Genomic DNA, 26,054 nt, shown 5'->3' on the forward strand with positions numbered 1-26,054 from the left:
TCTCATTAAGGATAATGAGCGAAGCTACATTCATTAGTTGGGTGCACCGTTCTTTGGGGAATCAGACTATTCCTCAATTTATTTTTGAGTTTAAAAAGTATTTTGATTCTGTACTATGATCGAACGGAGATTTGATAGAAAAATTTAGATACTTTTGGGAATTCTCACAAATAAATAAAAAAAAGGACGATTGGACCAATTTTCAAAAAATATTATCGAACTAAAATGTATTTCCACCAGTATCTCCATGTATGAAGGGCAACTCAGCAATTTTTTTTTTTTTTCAAAAATGAAAACTGAACCATTGCGTTCTACTCGACAATCAATGATACAGCTTCTAACAAAATCGAATCGTGTGAATGTGATATAATTTAAACTGGATTTTGGATGAATTAATGCATTACCAATCCATGTTTTATTTAAGGTTATTCTACTTTATATATACATCCCATTCAAATCGTACAGTTGTCCCACGTGAAAAATGTTGAAATCCAAAGTATATTAAGCCATTCAAGGAAATCAACCAGAGATTTAGAGATTTAGAGAGGCAACAGGAAATCGCAGAGGGGACGTTATACTAACCAGACTACGAATTGGTCATACGCAATTAACGCATGCCTATCTACTAGAAAAAATAGATCCACCCAATTGCACAAATGTAACCAAAATCTTACTGTCAAACACGTTATAGTCAACTGTCCAGGATATGATGATGCTCGGTAAAAAATTGGGCTCCAGCCAAACATGAGAGAGGCATTGGCCGACGACAGCCGCCAAGCAAAAAAAGTGCTATCGTTCCTCAAAGAAATCGCGCTGATAGATGAAATATGACATACAACTACCCAACGGAAAACCTAATATAAAACAGTAGAAGTGTTGAAAAATTCAGTTCATCAAGTTTCACCAGTTTTATCAGTTTTAACACCTCACCGAAAATAGGATACTTCGACTCAAAGGAAGACAGCGTTAAGCACATTGACGATCGGCAGGCCACCGTAATCGAGAACTAGGTACCAGTCCCCAAGGCGCCAAATCTTATCATAATAGGATGGATGTTCTGCCAGCGGACCGGATGAGACCAGTGAATGAAATATACATCTTCTAGATCCTAAGTTACTCAAACTCTGTAAATTGAACAACCAAGACTCGATTAATATTTAAAGAGTCTTTAATAAACAGAAAAAAAGGACAAGTTCCATTCACAAATTACGGTTAAAGAATACACCGACCACATTATGTTGCCCGTTGTCACATCTGTCTTCAATTAGTCGACTATGAAAAAGCAAAACAAGATACCGCATTGGTATCAAAATATCGACAAAAAAACGACGCTTCGCGCACGCTTAAGCACCACACCGCAGGGTAGGTAAATACAATGAATGAGCAAAACCACAAAATACCAGAGTCACCGTCCGGTTCTGTCGTCGTTAGTTCATGCGCACTGCTGATTGAAGCAGGACGTAGATATCACTGCGCAGTGGTGATCAAAATGTTATCACTCGTGTTCGCGATAGTGGCTTTGCTGCTGACAGCCGCCGCTCTTTATATACACCGCCGTGGTCGATTCTGGTCGGATCGCGGGATTCCTTGCGCTCCCAACCCGGAGTTTCTGTTCGGTCACGTGCGCGATCAGCTTACCAAAAGACATGCCTCGTATGTGCATCAAGATCTGTATCGGCAGTTCAAGGCGCGTGGGGAAAGTTTCGCTGGGTATAGCTTTTTCTCAGTGCCGGCAATCATGACTGTGGATCCAGAGCTGGTAAAAACTATTCTGGTGAGGGATTTTGGAATATTTCACGACCGTGGGATATTCAACAACCCGAAGGACGACCCGCTGTCGGGGCATTTGTTTCTGCTGGAGGGCCTTCAGTGGAAGGTTCTACGACAGATGCTCAGTCCGACGTTCACTTCCGGACGTATGAAGATGATGTTCGGTGCGATTATGGAAGTGGCAGAAAAGTTCCGTCAGTTTATGGTGGAAAATCGCGGAAGGGAGCCGGTAATCGAAATGAAGGAGGTGCTGGCGATGTTCACTACTGATGTCATTGGAACGTGCGCATTTGGAATCGAGTGTAATACATTGAATAATCCCGATTCGGATTTCTTGAAATATGGAAAGATGGTTTTCGAGCAGAAACTGAGCATAATGGCTAAGTTTATCTTTGCGTCCTTGTTCAAAGATTTGGGACGAGCATTGGGTATAAAATTAGTGGAAGCCGACTTAGAAAACTTTTTCATGGGTTTAGTGCGAGAAACGGTGGAGTTCCGAGAGAAAAATAACGTGCAGAGAAATGACTTCATGAACCTGTTGTTGCAGTTAAAGAACAAAGGCCGATTATTGGATCAACTAGATGAAGGAGAGCTTATTGAATCAAGAGGATTAACCATGGATGAGTTAGCGGCACAGTGCTTTGTGTTCTTCATCGCTGGATTTGAGACTTCATCAACAACGATGAATTTCTGTTTATACGAGCTGGCAAAAAATCCTGATATTCAAGAGAAATTGCGGGTCGAAATTGAAAAAGCGATAGCTTCTAATGATGGACAAGTTACATACGATCTAGTGATGGGACATCGTTACTTGGATAATGTAGTGAATGGTAAGATTCTGTGATAAACCCAAGACACCATATATATTCTATTTGACATTCATCGTTCCAGAAACTCTCCGAAAGTACCCCCCGCTTGAGAGTCTAAACCGTGTACCAATATCCGACTACACGGTTCCAGGAACGCAACATGTCCTCCCCAAGCAGACAATGATCACCATTCCTGTTTACGCGATGCATCACGATCCGGAATACTATCCGGATCCGGAACGTTTTGACCCGGATCGGTTCATCCCGGAAGCTGTTCAGGCTCGGCATCCGTACACATTTATACCGTTCGGGGAAGGTCCTCGTAATTGCATCGGAATGCGTTTCGGGGTCATGCAGACCAAAATTGGGTTGATTACTTTGCTACGCAACTTCAGATTTTCACCATCATCGAAGACGCCCGAGAGGTTAGTGTTCGAGGTGAAATCGTTCGTGCTGTCACCAAAGGGTGGAAACTATCTCAAATTCGATAAAATATAAGTATTCCGGAGCTAAAACTGTGGATTGAAATAATGATGGCTGCGTAGTATCAACAGTCAACACAATAAATTATCTCTTGAGTTTATATCTGAAAAGAAATGACCTTGAACCCGGTAATTATTCTGTCGTTCTCCGTTATTTCGCCAGAGAGTAAAGAAGAAGTTTCATTTTCTCCAATTCTAATTTCTCTCTCAAGCATCCATCCAAGTGAGAAAACAACATGCGACATCAGCCCGCAGCCACCACAACACAATCAAGTCGCCGCTCAAAAAAAAAGTTCAACAAGGTATTTACTGCTCAAACTATATAGCGAATAGCAATCATGTATGAGGTTGCGCTTGTGGTGGGTTGTGTGTTCTCGTGCCTACCTCAACAAGAAGTGAAACTCTGATTAATGAGATGAGTGTATTACTTCTGTGTGAAGTAAAACGCTTCTTATAATAGGTTTTAATAGTTTCGTTAGGATACGGCAGGTATGAAGAACTTTTTTTTTTAACTTAAATTCGTTAATTTTTTATTTTCGTTTGTTACATTATTTGTAACATTTAAAGTGTTTGGCCACTTGGCCCTTCATCTTTGATTCGGTTCAATAGCAATGGTTAGGATTTAAATGTAATTTATGAAAATTATCTAGTGTATCAAAATAACCTTAAGGAGGCATTGATTACTTTAGAAAATTTGATAACCTAACTTCTAAGTACACTAATATTTACAATAATAATTTGATAACCTAAATTGGAACTAGCGCCCTAATGGTCGCCCTGGTCCGATTGTAAGCAACGGACCCTAAACCCTTCCTTACACTCACCAAAGCGCTCGTGTAGAGTTTTAATACCTGCGGTGGACCTCAGATGTTCGTGTCCTGGGAGGGGTGTTCATGATCATCCTCAGGAACTTGTTTTGAACTCGTCGCTGTACACGATTCATAGAATTCAGCGTCTTTAGTGTCTCGTAGTCGAGTCAAGTACGAGGCACTGAAGACGGTCTTACAGCTGAGGTCAAAATACGTATCGAATATGTAGTATTACAACGTAATGGAACTAAATGGAATACTGTGGACCCCCGGTAATATGACCGCTTTTAATGTGAACACTTTTTAATTTGAACCCCGTTCGTTTGAACATCGTTCAAATTAAAAATGATTTAAACGTCATTTAACACGTGGAATTGCGAAAAGAAAAATGGAACATCGTGAAACAGAACGCTGAATCAAAACAAACCAGCAAAGAGAGCATCCAGAAACCTTTTTTTGTGCTGCAAATAGAGTAACCAGAAGTTCAAATTAAAAATGAACCCCATAAATTTGAATAAGGTACCGTTCAAATTATCGGGAGTCCACGGTAGTACTAAACTCTTCTAATGACAAGTTTTGTTTTTATTATTTTTTGGTATTTTACTTCTTTTTTTCAAGTTCGTTTATTTGGTAGGCTCAGGCTCTCCGTAACACTTTACGGAACCATTGTTCTTTGTGATATATACAATCAATATCATTTTATTATACAGTTAATAAGAGAGGGGAAGGAGCCAGCGTACTCGTGGTGACTCGAGGTTAGTTTACAATGTTCAAGGATGGACGGGGCTTAGGATCTGGGATAAGGAAATTTCAGCTTCTCATCCGGGCATTTGGCGTCAGTGACGATGTGGCGTGTCGTCGTGCTCGAGGAATGGTTCGACTGGGAGCATCTTCCGAGTGGCAAGAGCTATGGAGCTCTACGGAACAAAAAGGCAGAGACTAAACAAAAAAAAAATTTGAAGAAAGAAAAAAAAAAAAATTGTAAATTTTGATGTCAGAAGCACAAAGAAAACTATAAATGACATGCATATAGACAACATCACGATCTCCCAAAACACCTCGAACATCCCTGGAGGGTTGTTTACCTCAGGCCACAAGGGTATCCAATAATTGCTCTCTAGAGGCGTCATTTTCCGAGCAGGACCAAACTACGTGATCGATGTCATCATAACCGGCTCCGCACGTACATAAGTTGCTATCGACAAGGTTTATTCTGTACAGATGTGCGTTTAGTGAATAGTGATTAGACATAAGTCTCGACATCACGCAAATGAAGCCTCGACTTAAGTCCTCACCTCTGAACCACGCTCGCCTAGAAACTTTTGGAACTATGGAAAATAGCCACCGTCCAAGTTCGTTGTGTGTCCAATTTCTTTGCCAACTTTGAAGAGTACTCTGACGGACTAATGGAAAAAACTCGTTGCTCGAGTATTGTCTATCATAAACTTCACCTTCCTGTGCGCCGACTTTTGCCAGCGAGTCTGCCTTCTCATTGCCGTAGATTGAGCAGTGGTAAAGGTAATCTTGAATGATCTTTCGACCAAAATACGCATCTGCTCTCTTATGTTTGTAAGAAAGTAAGATGCGTGCTTTATAGGTTTCATCGACCGGAGTGCCTCGATAGAACTAAGACTATCCGAGAAGATGAAATAATGGTCTACGGGCTGATTGGAAATTATACCCAAAGCTAAGTTAATTGCTGCCAGCTCAGCAACATAAACCGAGCACGGTTCCTGAAGTTTTCGGAAGGTGGTTAAAGTTACATTGAAAACACCGAAGGCAGTGGATCCGGTTATGCGAGAACCATCAGTGAAATATCTGTTGTTGCAATTGACATGTTCATATTTTTCTGAAAAAAGGGAGGGAATAGATATTTGTCGAAGATGATCTGGTATTCCTTGAATAGCGTATTTCATGGACAGATCGAATTCAATTGAGGAACTGTCGTTAGTGAAGTGAACTAGAGGTGGATTAGAACACGGAAGACAAAGATCTGAAGAAATGTAGTTGAGATAGACTCTAAGGAATCTTGAACGACAAGACAGTTCAAGCATTTTATTGAAGTTATCTAAGACAAGTGTGTTACTTGTTCCACATTTGATGAGTATTTTAAGTGAGAGCTCCCAGTAACGATGCTTTAAAGGAGTAACTTCAGCAAGCACCTCCAGGCTCATGTTATGCGTTGAATGCATACAGCCAAGGGCAATACGCAAACAACGATAATGAAATCGTTCCAATTTGATCAGGTGGCAATCAGCTGCTGATAGGAAGCAGAAGAAGCCATACTCTAAAACAGAGTGAGCACCCCACCATGTTCCGGAGATAGAACGTAGAAAATGGATCCTTCTCTGGCATTTTTGTAACAAATACTCAAAATGGAGTTTCCAGGTTTATTTAGAATCAAACGTGACCCCAAGGTATTTAGAAGATAAAGATTTGTTGATGTCATTATTCAACAGTTTTAGTTTCAGTTGAGCTGGGTACCGCTTCCTAGTAAACACAACCAACTGAGTTTTTTTGCGGTGAAAACTCGATCCCCAAATGTCTGGCCCAAACAGTCAGATTATTCAGGGTACTTTGCAATGGTCCTTGCAAGACATCTGCACATGGACCTCTTAGAGAGACCACTGCATCATCTGCAAGTTGACTGAGCGTGCATTGTCCTTCCAAACAATTGTCAATATCTTTAACATAGAAATTATAAAGCAAGGGACTTAAACATGATCCTTGGGGAAGGCCCATGTAGCTATTTCTCGAAGTTGTCAGAGTGCCGAGTGTAAAGTTCATTTGTTTTTCTGGCAACAAATTGTACAAGAAATTATTCAAAATAACGGGCAATCCATTACTGTGCAGATTGTCTGACAGTACTTCTATGGAAACTGAATCAAAAGCGCTCTTAATATCCAAGAAAACTGAAGCCAATTGCTCCTTGTGCGCATTGGCCAGCTGTATATCTGAAGAGACCAACGCTAGACAATCATTTGTTCCTTTACCTTTTTGAAAACCGAACTGAGTATTTGATAGTAATGCATTTTGCTCGACCCAATGATCAATTCTTGACAGGATCATTTTTTCCAATAATCTCCTCATGCACGATAGCATGGCAGACGGTATGAATTGTGATCAGACGCTGGTTTTCCAGGCTTTTGAGTAGCTATTACTTTGACCTGTCGCCATTCTGGTGGCACAATGTTGTACTCCATGAAACAGTTGTACAGGTCAAGTAATCGTCTTTTTGCGATATCTGGGAGGTTTTTAAGAAGATTGAATTTGATGTTATCGCATCCCGGAGCAGAGTTATTCGATGAAAGAAGAGACATAGATAGTTCCAGCATTGAGAATGGTCCACCCAAAGAACCGGGATCAGTGACCGATTCTCGAAATAGCGGTTCTGCTGGTACGGAATCTGGACAGACCTTTTGTTGCGAAGTTGAATATCCATCGATTGGAGTATTATTCACTCTCGTTGGTGGAAATGCGGTTCCGCATGTTGCGGGCCGTTTTCCAAAGTGTTGTCATTGAGGTTTCGCCAGTAGCTACGTTTTTTTGCCTTGAGAAGATTTTTGAGATTTGTTTCGAGTCTCAAATACTCTTCAAAAAGCTCGGACCTTCCTTGTTTACGGAAGGCCTCGAAGGCATCAGATTTCTCAGAATACAACTTAGTACATTCATCATCCCATCCAGGAGTGGCTGATCTTCTTATGACAGATGTACTTGGAACGCGTCGTTTCTGAGCTTCTAGTGCGCTTTTTTGAATCAACTCAGTAAGGAATCGATATTCATCCAAAGGTGGAAGAGTATCAGTTGATTCAATACCAATTTTTACCGCCGATGCAAATTTTTGCCAGTCAATGTTTTTCGTGAGGTTGAAGGGGGGAAGTCGGTTGCTTCCTCTTTTCGGGCACGTGTACCTTCGCAGAATCATCCATATAGGCTACGTCAGAGTCAATTCATCAATGGATATGGAATCATAATAATCACTTATACGAACGGTGGCTGAAATAGCAGTCGATGCAGTGGCTGTGGCGAATGTGTCTTGCGACCTAACCATTTCCTCATACGACTGCTTGGAGCGCTGTACCAACGAGCGCTTCGCTTTTTGGGTGCGTTTTTTGTACACCGGGCATTCTTGCAAACCATGGGGAGGGTTCAAACCACAATAAGCACATTTTGTTGCTTGTTGCTGGCAAAACTCCTCCCGATGTCTTTCTGAGTATTTGTTGTCACAAAACTCGGCAGTGTGACTTAATTGTTTGCAGTTGGTACAATTAAATATCCTTGGCACAAAAAGGCGCACCGTAAACAACATATTTTATATATCGACATATTTTGGAAGCATCGAACCGGCGAATGTCACCCGAAGCGAGCCTGACTTGGAATAAACCTTTTTGCCATCTACCGTGGCTGCTGAATGCAATTCCTTGCAGTCCAGAATATCCACGGTAGATTGCAGGGCGTTCTTAAGGCGACCTTTCCCTGCAAGCACATCCTTGCAAGTCAAGCTCGCTGCGTTGATTACGCCTTCTATCTCGACCTCCCGCGAGGGCACATATACTAAATATTCAACATTGTACGTCCTGTCGCCTGCAATTTCATTCGCTACCTGGTATGTAGGTGCGGTGATGCGTAGTTTGTTCCTGTTGATCTGAATAAAATCAAGCTTCGGAAAACGACGCGTCAAATCTCGTTTAATGCCGAGAAAATCTAGGCTTTTTACTTTCTGCTGAAAGTAAACAACCCAAGGCCCAAGCGAAGCCGCATGGTACAATCGTGTGCGCCCTGCATCTTTTGGAGGCCCATTGCCTTCCACAGTCTCTGTTTCCATTCTCACCCCGCAAGGTGGAAGGATGATTTTGCTTATGTTAACTTAAGACTAATAGCTAATCAGAAAAAAAAAACTAAAAAAACTAATTTTATTTATTCTATCAGTCCCACTCCGAATAAAACAGATGGGAGAACAATAAAAACGTTTTTACTTATCTGCCCCTGCTGCTGTAGGTAGCAGCAGTAACAATAGCCCGCTTCACTGGCGTCGCCAGAAGCAGCTACTTCACGCGCCGACAGCGATCGCCTTGGATCCGTAGGTAGGAATAGCACCACACAATACAACTCGCCTTACCGAACACAATCCGTGATTAGACACAGCACACACGTCTGGTTCGTTCCAGCTATCGGCACGGAATGATTTTTACTTCTTACTAGCTTTATGTACCCGGCCTTGCTCGGAATTGCCAGTATGGTTCGCATTTTTTCACAATCGGAAAATGATAAAACCAATGGGTCCACAGGGTAATTGTGTTTACTTATTGGTACTTCATCATTTGATTAAAAGAAGGCTTTTGGAAGCATTGACTCATTGTGAAGAAGGGATCGTGGGTTTGAACAGCCTTTTTCCGGGCAAACGTCTATTTCAGTGTAACTTCTGAACCCCTTGGCCGATTTCAACCAAATTTGGAACACACATTCTTTATCTTAAGGAGACGACACTGGAGGGAGGCTAAGCATGCTCTACGGAAAAGGGGGAGGATGTGCGGGGAGGGGTATTGCTTAGTTATTACTCAACTCAGTGTACCTTTTGAACCCCTAGGACGATTTCTACCAAATTTGGAACACACATTCTTTATCTTAAGGAGACGACGATAGGGGGTTATGGATGCGTTTTGGAAAAGGGGGAGGGTGTGGGGGAAGGGGTATTGCTAATTTATTGATCAACTCAGTATACCTTTTTGACCCCTTGGCCGATTTCAACCAAATTTGGAACACACATTCTTTATCTTAAGGAGGCGACAATGGAGAGAGGCTAAGCATGTTCTTTGGAAAAGGGGGAGGATGTGCGGAGAGGGGTATTGCTTAGTTATTAATCAACTCAGTGTATCCTCTGAACCCCTTGGCCGATTTCAACCAAATTTGGAACACAGGTTAAGGATGCTCTTTGGAAAAGGGCGAGGATGTGGGGGGAGGGGTATTGCTAAGTTATTGATCAACTCAGTGTACCTTTTGAATCCCTTGGCCGATTTCAACCAAATTTGGAACACACATTCTTTATCTTGAGGAGACGATGATAGGGGGATTATGAATGCTTTTTGAAAAAAGGGGGAGGGTGTGGAGGGAGGGGTATTACTTAGTTATTGATCAACTCAGTGTAACTTCTTCATATTACACACATTTACACATTTACACACATTCTTCATATTCAATCTTTGAAAAAGGGAGGGTATGTAGGTAGGGGTATTGTTCAGCAATCGATCAACTAAATGTAAGTCTTGAACCCAATAACCGATTTGAACTAAATTTGTATCAAATATTGTATGTCCTAAGGAAACAACTTTAGTGGATGTGGATAGGTAATTTTAAAAGGGGATGGTGTGAGAGAGGGGTATTGTTTAGTTATCGATCAATTCAGCATAACTTTTGAACCCATGCATCGATATCCACTAAATTTGGAATCCATATTCTCTGTTTAAGGAAGACTATATCAGACTGGATAGAAGTGTCATAGCTGAATGAGAGAGATGGTATATTTATTAAACGAACAGTTTAGTATACCTTTTTACGGCATGGGTCAATTCAATCCAATTTTGTAAACACATATTCTTTGCCCAAAACTATTATATAGAGGCTGGGAGAAACTTTTGGAATGCGGAAGGTATTGTTCAGTAAACGTCTTAATTTGAAATTCCTCTTATTTAGTTCATTCGACGTTCTTTCACATTGTACAATGATCCGAAAACAAATTTCCCGAATTTCTTAAAAATAGCAAATCCTCGACAATAACATTTTCCCGTTAATAACATTTCCCCAAAAATGACTTCAACGAAAATGATATTTCCCAAAAATGATTCTTACCGATACACATATCCCAGAATATGACACTTCCCTGAAAATGACATATCCCTGAATGAAGCAGGCCATTAACATAACAATATTTGGCTTGAGGTCATTTGACATGAAGGGCATTTGGGATAATTATGAACAGCATTAGAAAAATCTTTCATAGAAACATGCATTTGCTGGGTATAGAGCAATGATTATTATTACCCTTTATCGGAATCATGGTTTACCCAGTGAAAAGCAACAATTAATGTGTTTCCTTCTGGATGGTGGATGTGATTACTTCTTTAAAAGTAGGCATTTGCCCGGAATAAGGCAATGGTGAGTGTGATCCCTTCTTTAAAAATGGGCGTTTGCCCGGAATAAAGCATCGGTGGATGTTTTTCCTTCTTTAACAATTGACGTTTGCCAGGAATAAGCCTATTCAAACCAACGATCCCTTTTTCTAGATCAGTCAATGCTTCCAAAAGCCTTGCTGGCGAGGATAGGGGAGCTAAATGTCAAAGAAGGAAAATCCATACGATTTGACAGGTATGTACCACACATGTTTCGGACAGCAGAACAAAGGGAACCGAAGCGACAATCTTTATCTAGTAACTAAAATATCTTTTGTTTTATCTTTTTCTGATTGTAAAAAACTGAAAACCAAACTGGCAATTCCGAGCAAGGCCGGGTACATAAAGGTTCCCCCAAACACACGCGATGCGATAGTCGCGACGCGATTCTAGCGCTTGGCGACTGCGAATGTCGCCATTGGTATGGAAGCGTAAATAGAACATTTCCTGAAGCGACCCAACGATAGAATCGCGGCGACTAGTTGTCGCCGTCGCGGCGATAAAATCACTTAGGTCTGGGGGAGCCTTAAAGCTTGTATATATATATATAGAAGAAGAAGATAGATAGATAGATAGATAGATAGATAGATAGATATATAGATAGAAGAAGAAGATAAATGCACATCAAGTTTATAACAGTGTAGAGGGTATCATTAACAGAATAACTATTTGGTAGGGAAATATTAAGAGTTAGATGCCTTTCGCCATACTGATTTCCAAAAATGCATCGCCTGCTTTGAGCGTGCTTACAGCGGCACACTAGGAGTTAACTTTCTGAAATCAGTATGGCGAAAGGCATCTTAGGTTCGGTTTCTCAAAATTAAGCACCTTAATTGAAAAAATATTTGGTAGGCGTAGTAGCGGACAACATCCTTCATAACCGGTACCCAATAGTTTTTCATGAAAAGTTCCTAAGTTCACGCTCCTAGGAGGGAGGGGGGGCTTCGAGCTGCGTGACGATCCATACAAAAATTTTAGAGGTTTCATACAAAAAGTGTGACGAAGGGGGGAGGGGGGTTGAAAATCGCCAATTTTTGCATGACGTACTTTATGGATTTTCCCTTATCTATCAAAAGTAACGTCGGGGTGCCGACACCCGACTAGTGACGACAACCGACCACCTTCCTATTATTGAGTTATTTTCTCCTCTCGGTTCGATGTCTATGCCGTTCAGTTGTCTATAGTTGAAATGCCTACTTACTAGATGAAAACCCAACAAAAATTGAATGTTGGGTAAAACGCTTATATAGCCAAAAATTCAGCTTATTCAGCTAAAATTGTTTGTTGGGGATGGTGTGGCTGATAATGTTGCGGAAGTTTGCACCGAATCCATCTTGGAGGTGGATCCGACACCGAGTAGATACCGTTCGATAAGATTCCTTCGCTGATTTATTGAGTGCAGATGACTGTTAGACTTATCATTCCTTGATAAGCTATTGCAGTATTTACGCTTCGATTGTAATCGTGATAAGAATAAATGCGTACCAGCCAACCAAAAAAAATCAATAGCGAAAGTGGTTATTCATGGGTCATTTTATATATGTATTTATTATTGTTTGTGGGAAAGATAACCTTAAAAGGAAACTCGGATTTCATTGTCACAATCTTCAGCTCACGCAAAGCTGAATGGTGCTTAACGATGATACGAATGTGGCGTGAAAATCGACGAAATCACCATCTCAATTGAGTGTCATCAGAATGTTTGCATGGTTAAAGATTAGATAACTTATCCTCCTTTGACGTGCCATGTTTTTTTTTGTTTTCAAATTATTACTTCACCAGATTCACTGTCCGGTTCTGTCGATAGTTTATTCGTGCTGCCGATTGAAGCAGGACGTAAATATTCCTACGTGGAAATCAAAATGTTATCACTCGTGATCGCGACAGCCGCCGCGCTTTATATTCACCGACGTGGTCGATTCTGGTCAGATCGCGGAATTCCTTGCGCTCCAAATCCGGAGTTTTTTTTCGGTCACGTGCGCGATCAGCTTACCAAAAGACATGCCTCGTACGTGCATCAAGACCTGTATCGGCAGTTCAAGGCGCGTGGTGAAAGTTTCGCCGGGTACAGCTTCTTCTCCGTACCGGCAATAATGACTGTGGATCCGGAGCTGGTGAAAACTATTCTGGTGAGGGATTTTGGAATATTTCACGACCGTGGGATATTCAACAACCCAAAGGACGACCCGCTGTCGGGGCATTTGTTTCTGCTGGAGGGACTCCAGTGGAAGGTTCTACGACAGATGCTTAGTCCGACGTTCACTTCCGGACGGATGAAGATGATGTTCGGCACGATTATGGACGTGGCGGAAAAGTTCCGTCAATTCATGGAGGAAAAACGCGGAAGGGAGCCGGTGATCGAAATGAAGGAGGTGCTGGCGATGTTCACTACTGACGTAATTGGAACGTGCGCGTTTGGAATCAAGTGTAATACACTGAATAATCCCGACTCGGATTTCTTGAAATATGGAAAGATGGTTTTCGAGCAGAAACTGAGCATAATGGCTAAGTTTATCTTTGCGTCTGTATTTAAGGACCTGGGACGAGCATTGGGTATAAAATTAGTAGATTCCGACGTGGAAAGTTTTTTCATGGGCTTGGTGCGAGAAACGGTCGAGAGAAAAATAACGTACAGAGAAATGACTTCATGAACTTGTTGTTGCAGTTGAAGAACAAGGGTAGACTTTTGGACCAAATTGAAGAAGGTGACCTAGTTGAATCGAAAGGATTGACAATGGATGAGTTAGCAGCACAGTGCTTTGTATTCTTCTTGGCTGGATTTGAAACTTCTTCGACAACGATGAATTTTTGTTTATATGAGCTGGCGAAAAATCCAGATATTCAGGAGAAATTAAGGGTTGATATTGAAAAATCGATAGCTGCCAATGATGGACAAGTTACGTACGATTTAGTGATGGGACATCGTTACTTGGACAATGTAGTTAATGGTAAAATCTGTGAGAATCTTAAGACGCTCTTTAAATAGCATTCGAAATTAATCGTTTCAGAAACTCTTCGAAAATATCCTCCAGTGGAGAGTCTGAACCGGGTACCGATATCCAACTACACGGTTCCAGGAACGAAACACGTACTTCCCCAGCAGACAATGATCACCATTCCTGTCTACGCGATGCATCACGATCCGGAATACTATCCGGATCCGCAACGTTTCGACCCGGATCGGTTTCTTCCGGAGGCGGTTCAGGCTCGGCATCCGTACACATTCATACCGTTCGGGGAAGGTCCTCGTAATTGCATCGGAATGCGTTTCGGGGTCATGCAGACCAAAATTGGGTTGATCACTTTGCTACGCAATTTCAGATTTTCACCATCACCAAAGACGCCTGAGAGATTGCTGTTCGAGGTGAAATCGTTCGTGTTATCTCCAAAGGGTGGAAACTATCTGAAATACGATAAAATATGAGTATTTCGTAGCTAGTACTGTGGATGGGATAAAATATTGCTGCGTAGTATAAAAATACTAAAATTTCTTGATTGTAATGAAAAGAAATGACCTTGAACCTGATAATTATTTTGTCGACCTCCGTTATTTTGCCAGAGAGTAAAAAAGAAGTTTCATTATCTCCTGTTTTAATTCCTCTCTCAAGTATCCATCCGAGTGAAAAAACAATCTGCGACATCAGTCACAACACCATCAAGTTGTCTTTCAAAGAAGCGGCTAAACATTGCATTTACCGCACATACAATATTTAGCGAGTATCATCTCAGATGCATGTGGCATTGCGCTTGTGGTGGGTTGTTTGTGTGTTGCCGTAACGTGTCTACCTCGGGTCCACGACGTTAGGCATAAGTACGTTAGGCATAAGGACGTTAGGCATAAGTACGTTAGGCATAATGGACGTTAGGCATAATGGACGTTAGGCATAATGGACGTTTGGCATAATTCTCCCTTCTTTATATCATGGGCTGTTCTTTGGGTCATTTTATGCCTAACGTCCATTATGCCGAACGTACATTATGCCTAACGTCAGCTATGCCTAACGTCCATTATGCCTAACGTACTTATGCCAAACGTCTTTATGCCTAACGTACTTATGCCTAACGGGGTATACCCGTCTACCTCAACAAGAAGTGAAACTTTTTTTTACAGCAAGGGTCGTTGATGATTTATGATGATTTCAAGGCTATCAGCTGTTAACCATATATAGCCTATGTCAATACATAATCGTATACATAATCGGTCTTCAGTATCGTTTTCCACATAGTAAAATAAGACGAAAGTCGATAGCCTTAACATACGTACATATTGTATGGGGAAAGTAGCTATATGGCCTCCACTTCAACATCTTATGTGACATCATACACGATCTTGCGTTGACTTGGAGTGTATCAGCAGGTGATTGTACCTAGAAGTGTGCGCCGCCACGCCACGCCGTCGCTGACGGCATTCTGCCGCTGATTAATGATTTTCCACGCCGCGGCGCGTCGATAAAAATTTGTAGAAGTCCTTCGAATTTTCCGATTGATATCCCCAAAGCATCCAGTTCAAGCTTTGGAGATTTTTTTGTGAATGTAATTCCTTCCAAATTTCACTTTCTGTTGAAATTCCAAAAACTTTCCGTAAAAGTTAAGCCGAAGAGTTTTCTTCAGATGTTTATAGCGAGCCAGATAGGAGGGTTAGGTATGCTCTTTGGAAAAGAGGGAGGGTATGAGGGAAGGGGTATTGTTAAGGTATCGATTAACTCAGTGTAACTACTGAACACCTTGGCCAATTTCAACCAAATTTTGAACACACATTCTTCATGTTAAGGAGACGACGATAGTGTGATTTGGGATGTTCTTTGGAAAAGAGAGAGCGTGTGTGGGGAGGGGTATTGTTTAGCAATCAATCAACTCAATGTAAGAGTTGAACCTCATGACCAATTTCAACCAAATTTGTATCAACGACCTAATTTAAAATCCATCTTATTTAGTTCATCCGAAGTTCTTTGGCATTGTACAATGCTGCGAAAACAAATTACCCGGATTCCTCAAAAATAGCAAATTTTCAAATTTTCCCTGTAATAACATTTCCCCAAAAAATGTAATTATCAAAATTGATTTTTCCCGAAAATGATACTTCCCGATACACATATCTCAGAATATGACACTTCGCTGAAAATGACATATCTCTGAATAAAGCAGGCCATTAACATAACACTATTTGGCGTAAGGTCATACGACATGAAGGGCATTTGGGATAATTATGAACAGCATGAAATTGCTGGGTATAAAGCAATGATAATTGTTACCCTTCATCGGAATCATAGTTTACCCAGTGAAAAGTAATGATTAATGTGTTACCTTCTGGATGGTGGATGTGATTGCTTTTTTTAAAGTAGGCATTTGCCCGGAATAAGGCAATGGTGAGTGTGATCCCTTCTTCAAAAATATGCGTTTGCCCGGAATAAGGCATCGGTGGATGTTTTTCCTTCTTTAGAAATGGACGTTTGCCCGGAATGAGGCTATTCAAACCCACGATCTCTTCAAAATCAGTCAATGTTTCCAAAAGCCTTCTTTTAATCAAATGATGAAGTATCAATAAGTAAACACGATTACCCTGTTGACCAATTGGTTTTATCATTTTCGAATTGTGAAAAAACTGCGAAACAAACTGGAAATTTCGAGCAAGGCCGGGTACATAAAGCTAGAATCGTAAAAATGTGGAAGAACTCTCCGTGGACATTCTGGAGAATTTAAGTGCACATTCTGGGAAATTTTTCGAGTAAATTGCCAAGAGTTTCCCACGAAAATAAAAAAAAAAACTGTTTTAAACTTTCAGTCACTTGATTGACTATCCTGGGCTTGAGCACGACGTTCGATGCTGGAATGGTAGAACGCAAGGTGCGATTTATTAAGCTCTGGCTCGGTAACTGTAACTCGTCATCCTTTGGTGTGTTTCGTGACAACAGTAGAGCTAACTGCCCAAGTAACCAATAGTACCTTTAAGAGTATACGTTTTTCGCTTAAGCAGCTTAGTGAAGCTGATTAAGCGAAAAACGTACTCTTTAAGGAACTTTTGGTTACTTGGGTATACATCAGAACCGTCCTCCACACATCGCTTGAGTAGATTTTTTGGAATAAATCTGAAGATACTACTGTTGCGATCGGAGCATCCACGCTCCGATTAGCAGAGAGCGGTGTACTCGTTACTCGCCATCGGAGCTGATGCTTTCTCCATCGAACGATAATTCAAGTAAAGAGCACTGCTCTCTACTTGAGTTGTCGTTGGTAATCTGCTTCCTCCAGTGACACTTCAACCAGCAGAGGGTGGTGTCACCTGCTTACTCACTGTCTACTACTGTCACTGGGAACTCCTCTCGGGCCTACTCCTGTAGGCCATGGCTGCGGAAGAAAACGATGTCCCAGTCCGTTGTCTAACTGAAGCATTCACAGTTATTTTTTTAACGTTACATTTTTTTTTATTTGTTCTTCATTTCTAGTATGGTATAACATTCAAGTGATTTAGCTTTCACAGAAGCTATTTCATCTTTGTTTCGTTTGCTTTTACTTATATTTATGTTTACATACGTTTGCTCTAGGGCTTATTTGAAATTTCTTGAATTTTAATTCTAGTTTTTTGTTGCCTTTTTTTTCTTAAAACTACCCTAAACACTAAATTTGAATCCTTATGGGACTAGATCACTTAAAGGCGCATGTTCCGAATTGGCACATTTGAGACGAAAGTCTGCAAGTATTTTATTCAGTTTTATATCTAGTGTGTCAAATTCCGCCAACCTATACACTTCGGTCGTTCGCGTATGCCAGGGAAGATTCAGAATCATTTTGGATAGTTTGCAATTTCTTTCTATGCGTTTTGGTGCAGTTTTGCCAGACAGGAGCCGCGTAATTCAAAACAGGATAGATAATACAGTTTTAGATAGCCTATTTGTTCTTCCGGCATAATTTTGATTTGCGGTGTATCAATGGGTACAATTTTTTGATTAACAAAGAGCATTTTGTTTTTGTTTTCTCAACGTGTGATCTAAATAACAATTTTTTGTCAAGTGTTAAGCCTGTGTGTACGGAATAAACGTAGTGCCGATATCGCGTCTAATCATCACCTTCCCATCGGCGAAATACGCCTGCGCATTACGCGGATTCGTCGGCAGGAGGAAAGAGTTGGACGACGATTCAACACACGCCGACTGGAGGATGCCACGGTGAAACGATCCTTCGTTGAAGAACTGGAGACGCGTGCTGCAGATATTCCGGAAGGTGGCAGCGTGGAAGACCAATGGACCGCCATCAAGAATGCCTTCATCACCAGTCACCACCAGCGAGAATAATCTGGGCGAACTACGCACCCAGAGAAAACAATGGATGACCGATGAGACCTGGAGAAAGATAGAGGAGCGAAGAGAAGCCAAAGCCGCGATAGAGCGATCGAAAACCAGAGGAGCCAAAGTCTTAGCCCGTCAACGATACACGGCTCTTGAGAAGGAAGTAAAACACTCATGTCGACGACAAGCGAGCGTGGGCAGACTCTCTGGCCGACGAAGGAGAGAGAGCCGCCGCAACCGGGGATATTCGCCTCCTCTACGATATCTCACGACGCTTAAGCGGGGCGAAGATGAAAGACGCGAATGATCAGTTATTGTCCGACCCAACTGACCAGCTGAAACGCTGGTTCGAGCACTTCGAACAACTTTTTCAAGTGCCAGCCAGTCCGTCACCACCTCGGCATGATCTGCCTAGGATCTGACATTTAACATGCGTCAATACCGAAGTTCCATCACTGCTAGAGATTCAAACAGCCATCCAAAGCATGAAATCGAATAAAGCCCCAGGGGTCGACCGCATATCAGCCGAGATGCTCAAAGCTGACCCCATGACATCCGCTCAACTACTGCATCGTTTATTTCGTAATATCTGGGACACCGCAACTTTCCCGGTCAACTGGATGCAAGGTATCTTAGTGAAGGTGCCCAAAAGGGTGACCTGACTGTATGCGATAACTGGCGAGGCATTATGTTGCTGTGTACCGTTCTCAAAGCTCTGTGCAAAATTATCCTAGCCCGGATTCAGGAGAAGATCGATGCGACTCTCCGGCGGCAGCAAGCCGGATTCCGTGCCGGAAGATCCTGTGTGGACCATATTGTCACGCTCCGCATTATTCTGGAGCAGGTCAACGAATTCCAACAGTCCCTTTACTTGGTATTCATTGACTACGAAAAAGCTTTCGATCGTCTCAATCACGAGAATATGTGGGGCGCCCTGAGACGCAAGGGAGTTCCTGAGAAAATCATCGGCCTCATCGAGGCACAGTACGAGGCCTTCTCGTGTAGAGTGCTGCACAATGGGGTCTTGTCCGACCCTACCCAGGTCGTAGCTGGTGTGAGGCAAGGATGTATTCTATCACCGTTACTGTTCCTCATCGTAATCGATGAGATTCTGGTAGATGCGATTGACCGTGAACCAAACCGTGGGCTGTTATGGCAGCCTATAACCATGGAGCACCTAAATGACTTCGAATTGGCGGATGATGTTGCACAGCGCTCCTCCTCGGCAGGTTTAGTCATCAACGTCAACAAAACCAAATCGTTGGATGTAAACACGGTGACTCCTTCCAGTTTCACAGTAGCCGGGCATGTTGAAAGCTTCCAATATCTTGGTAGCCAAATGTCGTCAGATGGCGGTACCAAGATCGACATAGGCGCACGGATCAAGAAAGCAAGGGCTGCCTTTGCGAGTTTAAGAAATATCTGGCAAAACAGGCAGATAAGTGAACGCACCAAAATACGAATTTTCAACTCTAACGTGAAATCTGTGCTGTTATACGCTAGCGAAACATGGTGTGTATCAGTGGAGAACACTCAACGGCTGCAGGTGTTCATTAACAGATGCCTGCGGTATATAATTTGGGCCTGGTGGCCTCACAACTGGATCTCAAACAACGAGCTCCATCGTCGTTGTCACCAGAGGCCGATAGCAACAGAAATTCGGGATCGGAAGTGGGACTGGGTCGGCCACACTCTACGTAGGGGCGGAAACGAAATCTGTAAACAAGCATTAGACTGGAACCCAGCGGGACATCGCAGCAGAGGCAGAACTAGAGGCTCATGGAGGCGAAGCCTCAATAAAGAAATAAAAGAAGTCGACCGAAATCTAACCTGGCAACAGGTTAAAGCGATAGCCGGGCAACGCTCAGGATGGAGATCTTTCAAGTCGGCCCTTTGCCCCACCGGAGGTGTACAGGATCCATAAGTAAGTAAGTAAAGCTAAGCCTAAATACGTAACCTCGCTAGACCATTCTACCTTATTGCCACCCATCGACACCGAGCAGTCTGGAGGAGGGTCTAACCGCGGAGAATTTTTAAATGAAAAAATGATTACTTGAGTTTTCGCGCTGTTGACTTTTATCTTCCATTTTTCAAGCCAAGTCGTTTAGATAGTCAGATAGGACTGCAGTTTACGAGTAGTATGCCTTGTGTTCCTACCTTTTTGACCAGTATTGCTGAGTCGTCAGCATATAATGCTAGGCAGGCTTCCTCTGGGAGCTCCGGAATATCTGAGGTGCAGATATTATTTAGGGACCCTCCTTAGCCGTGCGGTAAGATGCGCGGCTACAAAGCAAGACCATGCTGAGGGTGGCTGGGTTCGATTCCCGGTGCCGGTCTAGACAATTTTCGGATTGGAAATTGTCTCGACTTCCCTGGGCATAAAAGTATCATCGTGTTAGCCTCATGATATACGAATGCAGAAATGGTAACTTGGCTTAGAAACCTCGCAGTTAATAACTGTGGAAGTGCTGAATGAACACTAAGCTGCGAGGCGGCAATGTCCCAGTGGGGGATGTAATGCCAATGAAGAAGAAGAAGAATGTTATTTAGGACCGGGCCCAACAGGCTACCATGCGGGACTCCAGCGGGAATGTCCAACTGATCGGAAAAGACACCATTCAAGTTTACCTTGAATGACCTGTCTGAAAGGTAGTTTTGGAGAATTTTTACCAAATAGATTGGAAAGTTGTAGCGGTAGAGTTTATAGATAAGTCCGGCATTGTCGTGCTCTTTGCGGATCATAATAATTCCAATCCTGATAACAAACCACCAAATCACTTACTCGCACTCGAAACCACACCACGTTCAAAATAGGTGTTCACTCGGCAACTGTTCTCCAACAACTCCAACAACTCCAACGTTATCGAACGCTTTTTCGATATCGAGAAGCGCCATGACTGTGGATTTGGCTACCCGTTTGTTGTCTTTGATTACCTTCACCACACGGAAGAGTTGTTGAGTAGTCGAATGCCCTTTGCGAAACCCAAACTGCTCGGGAGGGATAATTTGATTTCTATCTACGTGTTCCCAGATGCGATTCAGTATAAGTTTTTCGAACAATTTACTGACAGAGGAAAGTTTCGATCAAACTACACGCTATACACGGCATACCGTTTACCAAAACGAACCCTGCCACACTCCATACCCCATATATCCAACATCCCAGTGATTTCTCGTGAAAGTGCAGATGACTCGTCGGCTTCTATCAAAGCGAGAATCATGTCAACATTCTCCTACCCATTCCTCAATTGACCTGCATTCGGACACGGCTGGCGCTGGTATTGCTTATTTATGGATCACCAGTTCTTACACATTGAGGATGATGTTAGTCCCAAACTTCATCTGTTGGTTCTCTGATGTATAATTACAGCTGACCTAGCAACCGTGGGCAGTCAATCATGCTCATGCAATTTACTGACAGAGAAAAGCAAGCTAATAGGTCGGTAACTGCTTGGACTAGCGGCGGGGTCCTTTCCTGGTTTTCGTATTGGAATGATTTTTGCAAGTTTCCAGCAGTTTGGATAGTATTGCAGGTCTAAACATCTATTCAATATGTCCGATAGGTGGCTATATGCTTACACTTCGTCAGGGGTGATCTTCTTATCAATTGGAACATAGCAATTTGTTATTCTAAGAGTGAAATCAGTAGTGATTCAGTTTCATTCTAAATTTTCGCCCACTATTCTAGTTTGAATCTGCAGCAAAATAAAACAAACTCGCTGGTTCCCTCAGCAGTGTTCCATTCATGGTTTTGAAATTTTCAATTAAATGAAATCATTATGTTGCTGCCAAGAAAGGCAGCAACATAATGATTTCATTTAAAAAGGTTGTGATATTACACTTAATAAACAGTATAAGAAAAGACCAACCCCGTACTGCTTACCGTTTTTAATTAAATTGCTTTTAGAATTTTTGAGAAGAATTTTAAAAACTTCTTCGTATGCTTTCCCGTAGAGATTTTTTCGATTATCATCTTTCTGCTTCTTCTTCTTCTTCATGTAACATCAAAGCGCCAATTGTCTACTCTGTAATCGTGATAAAAAAGTGCAAATCAGTTGATAAACAATTGATAGCAAATTTGCCTATTCACGGGTCACCTTCGATATGAATTTTGCCTTTCTTGAACACAAAGGTGTAAGAAAAGGGCTATACGTGATCACTACGAAAACGAATGTTTGCGTCTTTGATCGCAAATAAATGATTGGTCTATGCATAAAAAATGTATGTCCAAAATACTAAATTTAAAAAAAGAACCCAACCAGCGAACGTGAGATTTTTTCACAACTATGCATAAGAACCTACCAAAATCAGTATAAAAAGAGCATTTAAGAGAGCTGTTGTCAACATGATATGCCTTTCTAAATTATTTTTCTATGGGTCATTTTTGTAGTAATGACCCATAGAAAAATAACACCAGCAATTGCGTTAATCCTACTCGGAAGAGCAAAGTGCGATACCGCAACCCTGTCATTAGGAGCAACAAACTGGCGATAAAAAATGACGCATCGCGCTGGAACTGATCGCAGCTCCACAACACAGATGAATGCGATGAATGGGCAAAATTACCGAAAACTTTAAAACAACAAAGTCCAGAGTCACCGTCCAGTTCTGTCGTTAGTTTTTTCGCGCCGCTGCTCGAAGCTGGACTAGATATCACTACGGTAATCAAAATGTTGCCGCTCTTGTTCGCGGTGGTGGCGCTGCTACTGACAGCCACCGCCATCTACATTCACCGCCGACGCCGATTCTGGTTGGATCGCGGAATTCCTTGCGCTCCAAATCCGGAGTTTCTGTTCGGCCATATGCGCGACCAGATTACTAAAAAGCATGCTTCGTATGTGCATCAAGACCTGTATCGGCAGTTCAAGGCGCGTGGTGAAAGCTTCGCTGGGTACAACTTCTTTGCCGCACCGGCCATAATGATTGTAGATCCAGAGCTGGTGAAAACTGTTCTGGTGAGGGATTTTGGAATTTTTCACGACCGTGGAATATTCAACAACCCGAAGGATGATCCGCTTTCGGGGCATTTGTTTCTGCTGGAGGGGCTCCCGTGGAAGGTACTACGACAGATGCTGTCTCCGACGTTCACTTCTGGACGGATGAAGATGATGTTCGGCACGGTTTTGGACGTGGCGGAAAAGTTCCGTCAGATCATGGAGGAAACTCGCGGAAGGGAGTCGGTGATCGAAATGAAGGAGGTTTTGGCGATGTTCACTACCGATGTTATTGGAACGTGCGCGTTTGGAATCGAGTGTAATACATTGAATAATCCCGATTCCGATTTCTTGAAATATGGAAAGATGGTTTTCGACCAGAAACCTTACATGAGGGCTAAGTTTATCTTTGCGTCTGTATTTAAGGATTTGGCACGAGCGCTAGGTATGAAAATATTAGATACCGGAATAGAAAGCTTTTTCATGGGGTTAGTGCGAGAAACGGTGGAGTTCCGAGAGAAAAATAACGTGCAGCGAAATGACTTCATGAACTTGTTGTTGCAGTTAAAGAACAATGGTCGTTTGTTGGATCAATTGCATGAAGGGAAGCTTAATGAGTCTAGAGGTTTAACAATGGATGAGTTAGCGGCACAGTGTTTTGTGTTTTTCATTGCTGGATTTGAGACTTCATCAACAACGATGAATTTCTGTTTATATGAGCTGGCAAAAAATCCAGATATTCAAGAGAAATTGCGGGTTGAAATTGAAAAAGCGATAGCTGCTAATGATGGACAAGTTACATACGAATTGGTGATGGGACATCGTTACTTGGATAATGTAGTCAATGGTGAGATTCCGTGGAAAAATAAAATCTATCTGTATATTATATTTGACATTCATCGTTTCAGAAACTCTCCGAAAGTACCCTGCAGTGGAGAGTCTGAACCGGGTACCAATATCCGACTACACGGTTCCAGGAACGCAACATGTCCTCCCCAAGCAAACAATGGTTACCATTCCGGTGTACGCGATGCATCACGATCCGGAATACTACCCGGATCCGGAACGCTTCGACCCGGATCGGTTTCTCCCGGAAGCGGTTCAGGCTCGACATCCGTACTCATTCATACCGTTCGGGGAAGGTCCTCGCAACTGCATCGGAATGCGGTTCGGAGTCATGCAGGCCAAAATAGGGTTGGTCACTTTGCTACGTAATTTTAGATTTTCACCATCATCGAAGACGCCCGAAAAGCTTGTGTTCGAGGTTAGGTCGTTGGTGTTATCACCCAAAGGTGGCAACTATCTGAGATTCGATAAGATATAAGTCGCTAGTAGGTGTTAGTATTGCGGTTCGGATAAAATATTGCTATGTAACACTAACACAATAAATTATTCCTAGAGATTATTTCTGATAACGTTTTGGCATCACTGATATAACTTAACATATGTACTAGCTGGACTCACAGGCGAAAAAGTCTTCTTTCCTTTGATAATTGTCAGAATTGTTAAAAAGTACAGTTAACGATTGATTTTAACACACAGATAAGTTGCCATTACCTTGATGCGTGGAACGCTGAATTGCGTGAAGTTTCGAAAACCAATAAAAGAGACTTTTATGCCAAACTCATCCGTATCAAATCGTAAGTTCAGGAGAATCCTTCTGGTATAGTGGAGTTCTAGCAAATGGTCGTTGATTTCGTTGGTTTCAGCCCCTACGACAGTGGACAGAAATACCTGCCGTGTCCCTAATACCAGAATGGATAGTAAAGCTCCCTTTCCTCACGTTCTACGATTTATCCGAACCGGCATCTGCCGGAAAATATTGAAAGCTACTGTACATATTCAACACTAAGCTCGATAGACAAACTTGCCACATAATCGCAGCCACGTTGCCTATTCAAAGGAGCTCGATGACTTGGCTCAAATATTGTGATCACATTACTGGCAGAGGCGTAGCGTGGACCTCAGGACCCCTTGGTGAAACCTTTACTGGGCGCCCCTTTCTTGCAGATGTTCAAAACAAAAACTGCAATAAAAGCAGGGAGATTTATAAACAATGATTTGAGTGGTATACCTAATTATTTATTTATGAATTAAGTCTCTATAACCTTCAAATGTTCCAATATAGAGGTAGGAGGTACGGATTACTAGTCATAAAATTCCTAGAAATCCATTGAAATCAGGAGAAATTTTTTTAATTCAATAAACCTACTTGATCCAGTAGTGCGCAGATTCTTGACTAAAAATTTTAAACTCGCTTGTTGTGAATTCACGCACAAGCGAATCTAGCTAGGCCAAAAATGTGTGCTGGTCGGTGATTGGAGCGCTATCGGACCTAGACGAACAAAAAACTTTCTTTGGAGTGGATTGGATGACCTTCAGAATTGCCAACCTCAATTCTGGAGTGAATTGGTAGATGGTCGGAATAACGATTAGACCTAGTCATATCAAGAAAAACCCAAGTCTGGAGCGAGTTGGACCAGAATAGTCTTCAGTCTGTCGGTAGTTTAGTGGCACTGTTGGATTTGCTCGGACCAATGTCATCATTGTTAAAATCTGTCGATGCGAATTCTTGTATTCTGTATGCTGTAAGATGAGTGACGCCATTTCAAATACTCATCCTCTTAAAGTCAGTTAATACAGAAACAAGAGAAAAAATCACGCTCATATTACCAATGTACATCGAATATTCAACATCATCGCCTTGTCTTTTCACCATTGAACTCATACAAGATTCTAGTTTAATAGTATCGGAAATGTCACTAGATCAAATGTGATCGTTTTCGGACCTCAAATAGTTT

The 26,054-nt window shown here is 42.0% G+C and overlaps 3 protein-coding genes across 3 annotated transcripts in view; 2 read left to right on the forward strand and 1 right to left on the reverse strand.

Annotated features, from left to right (window-relative positions):
* LOC134206195 (sodium/calcium exchanger 3-like) overlaps positions 1 to 26,054 on the reverse strand; it is a 593,875-nt gene that overhangs the window by 81,382 nt on the left and 486,439 nt on the right.
* Positions 1,448 to 3,363, forward strand: LOC134226056 (cytochrome P450 6a8-like). The gene is made up of 3 exons (XM_062706573.1): positions 1,448 to 2,600; positions 2,662 to 3,190; positions 3,274 to 3,363. Exons 1-2 carry the CDS (start codon positions 1,490 to 1,492, stop codon positions 3,075 to 3,077), a joined length of 1,527 nt encoding a protein of 508 aa, XP_062562557.1. The 5' UTR covers positions 1,448 to 1,489; the 3' UTR covers positions 3,078 to 3,190; positions 3,274 to 3,363.
* LOC134215614 (uncharacterized) lies at positions 3,176 to 24,577 on the forward strand. The gene is given in 6 exon segments (XM_062694766.1): positions 3,176 to 3,227; positions 12,819 to 13,646; positions 13,649 to 13,984; positions 14,045 to 14,462; positions 22,980 to 24,100; positions 24,162 to 24,577. Coding segments are annotated over 6 exon segments (3,171 nt in total).

The sequence above is a fragment of the Armigeres subalbatus genome, chromosome 1, assembly GCF_024139115.2.
Source record: "Armigeres subalbatus isolate Guangzhou_Male chromosome 1, GZ_Asu_2, whole genome shotgun sequence".
Taxonomy (NCBI): Eukaryota; Metazoa; Arthropoda; class Insecta; order Diptera; family Culicidae; genus Armigeres; species Armigeres subalbatus.

What these genes read in the sequence shown, in the direction of transcription:
- LOC134226056 (XM_062706573.1), top strand. Translation starts at nt 1,490, where the DNA reads ATGTTATCACTCGTGTTCGCGATAGTGGCTTTGCTGCTGACAGCCGCC. An exon ending in CTTGGATAATGTAGTGAATG is followed by an intron (nt 2,601 to 2,661) that starts GTAAGATTCTGT and finishes TCATCGTTCCAG; the next exon opens with AAACTCTCCGAAAGTACCCC.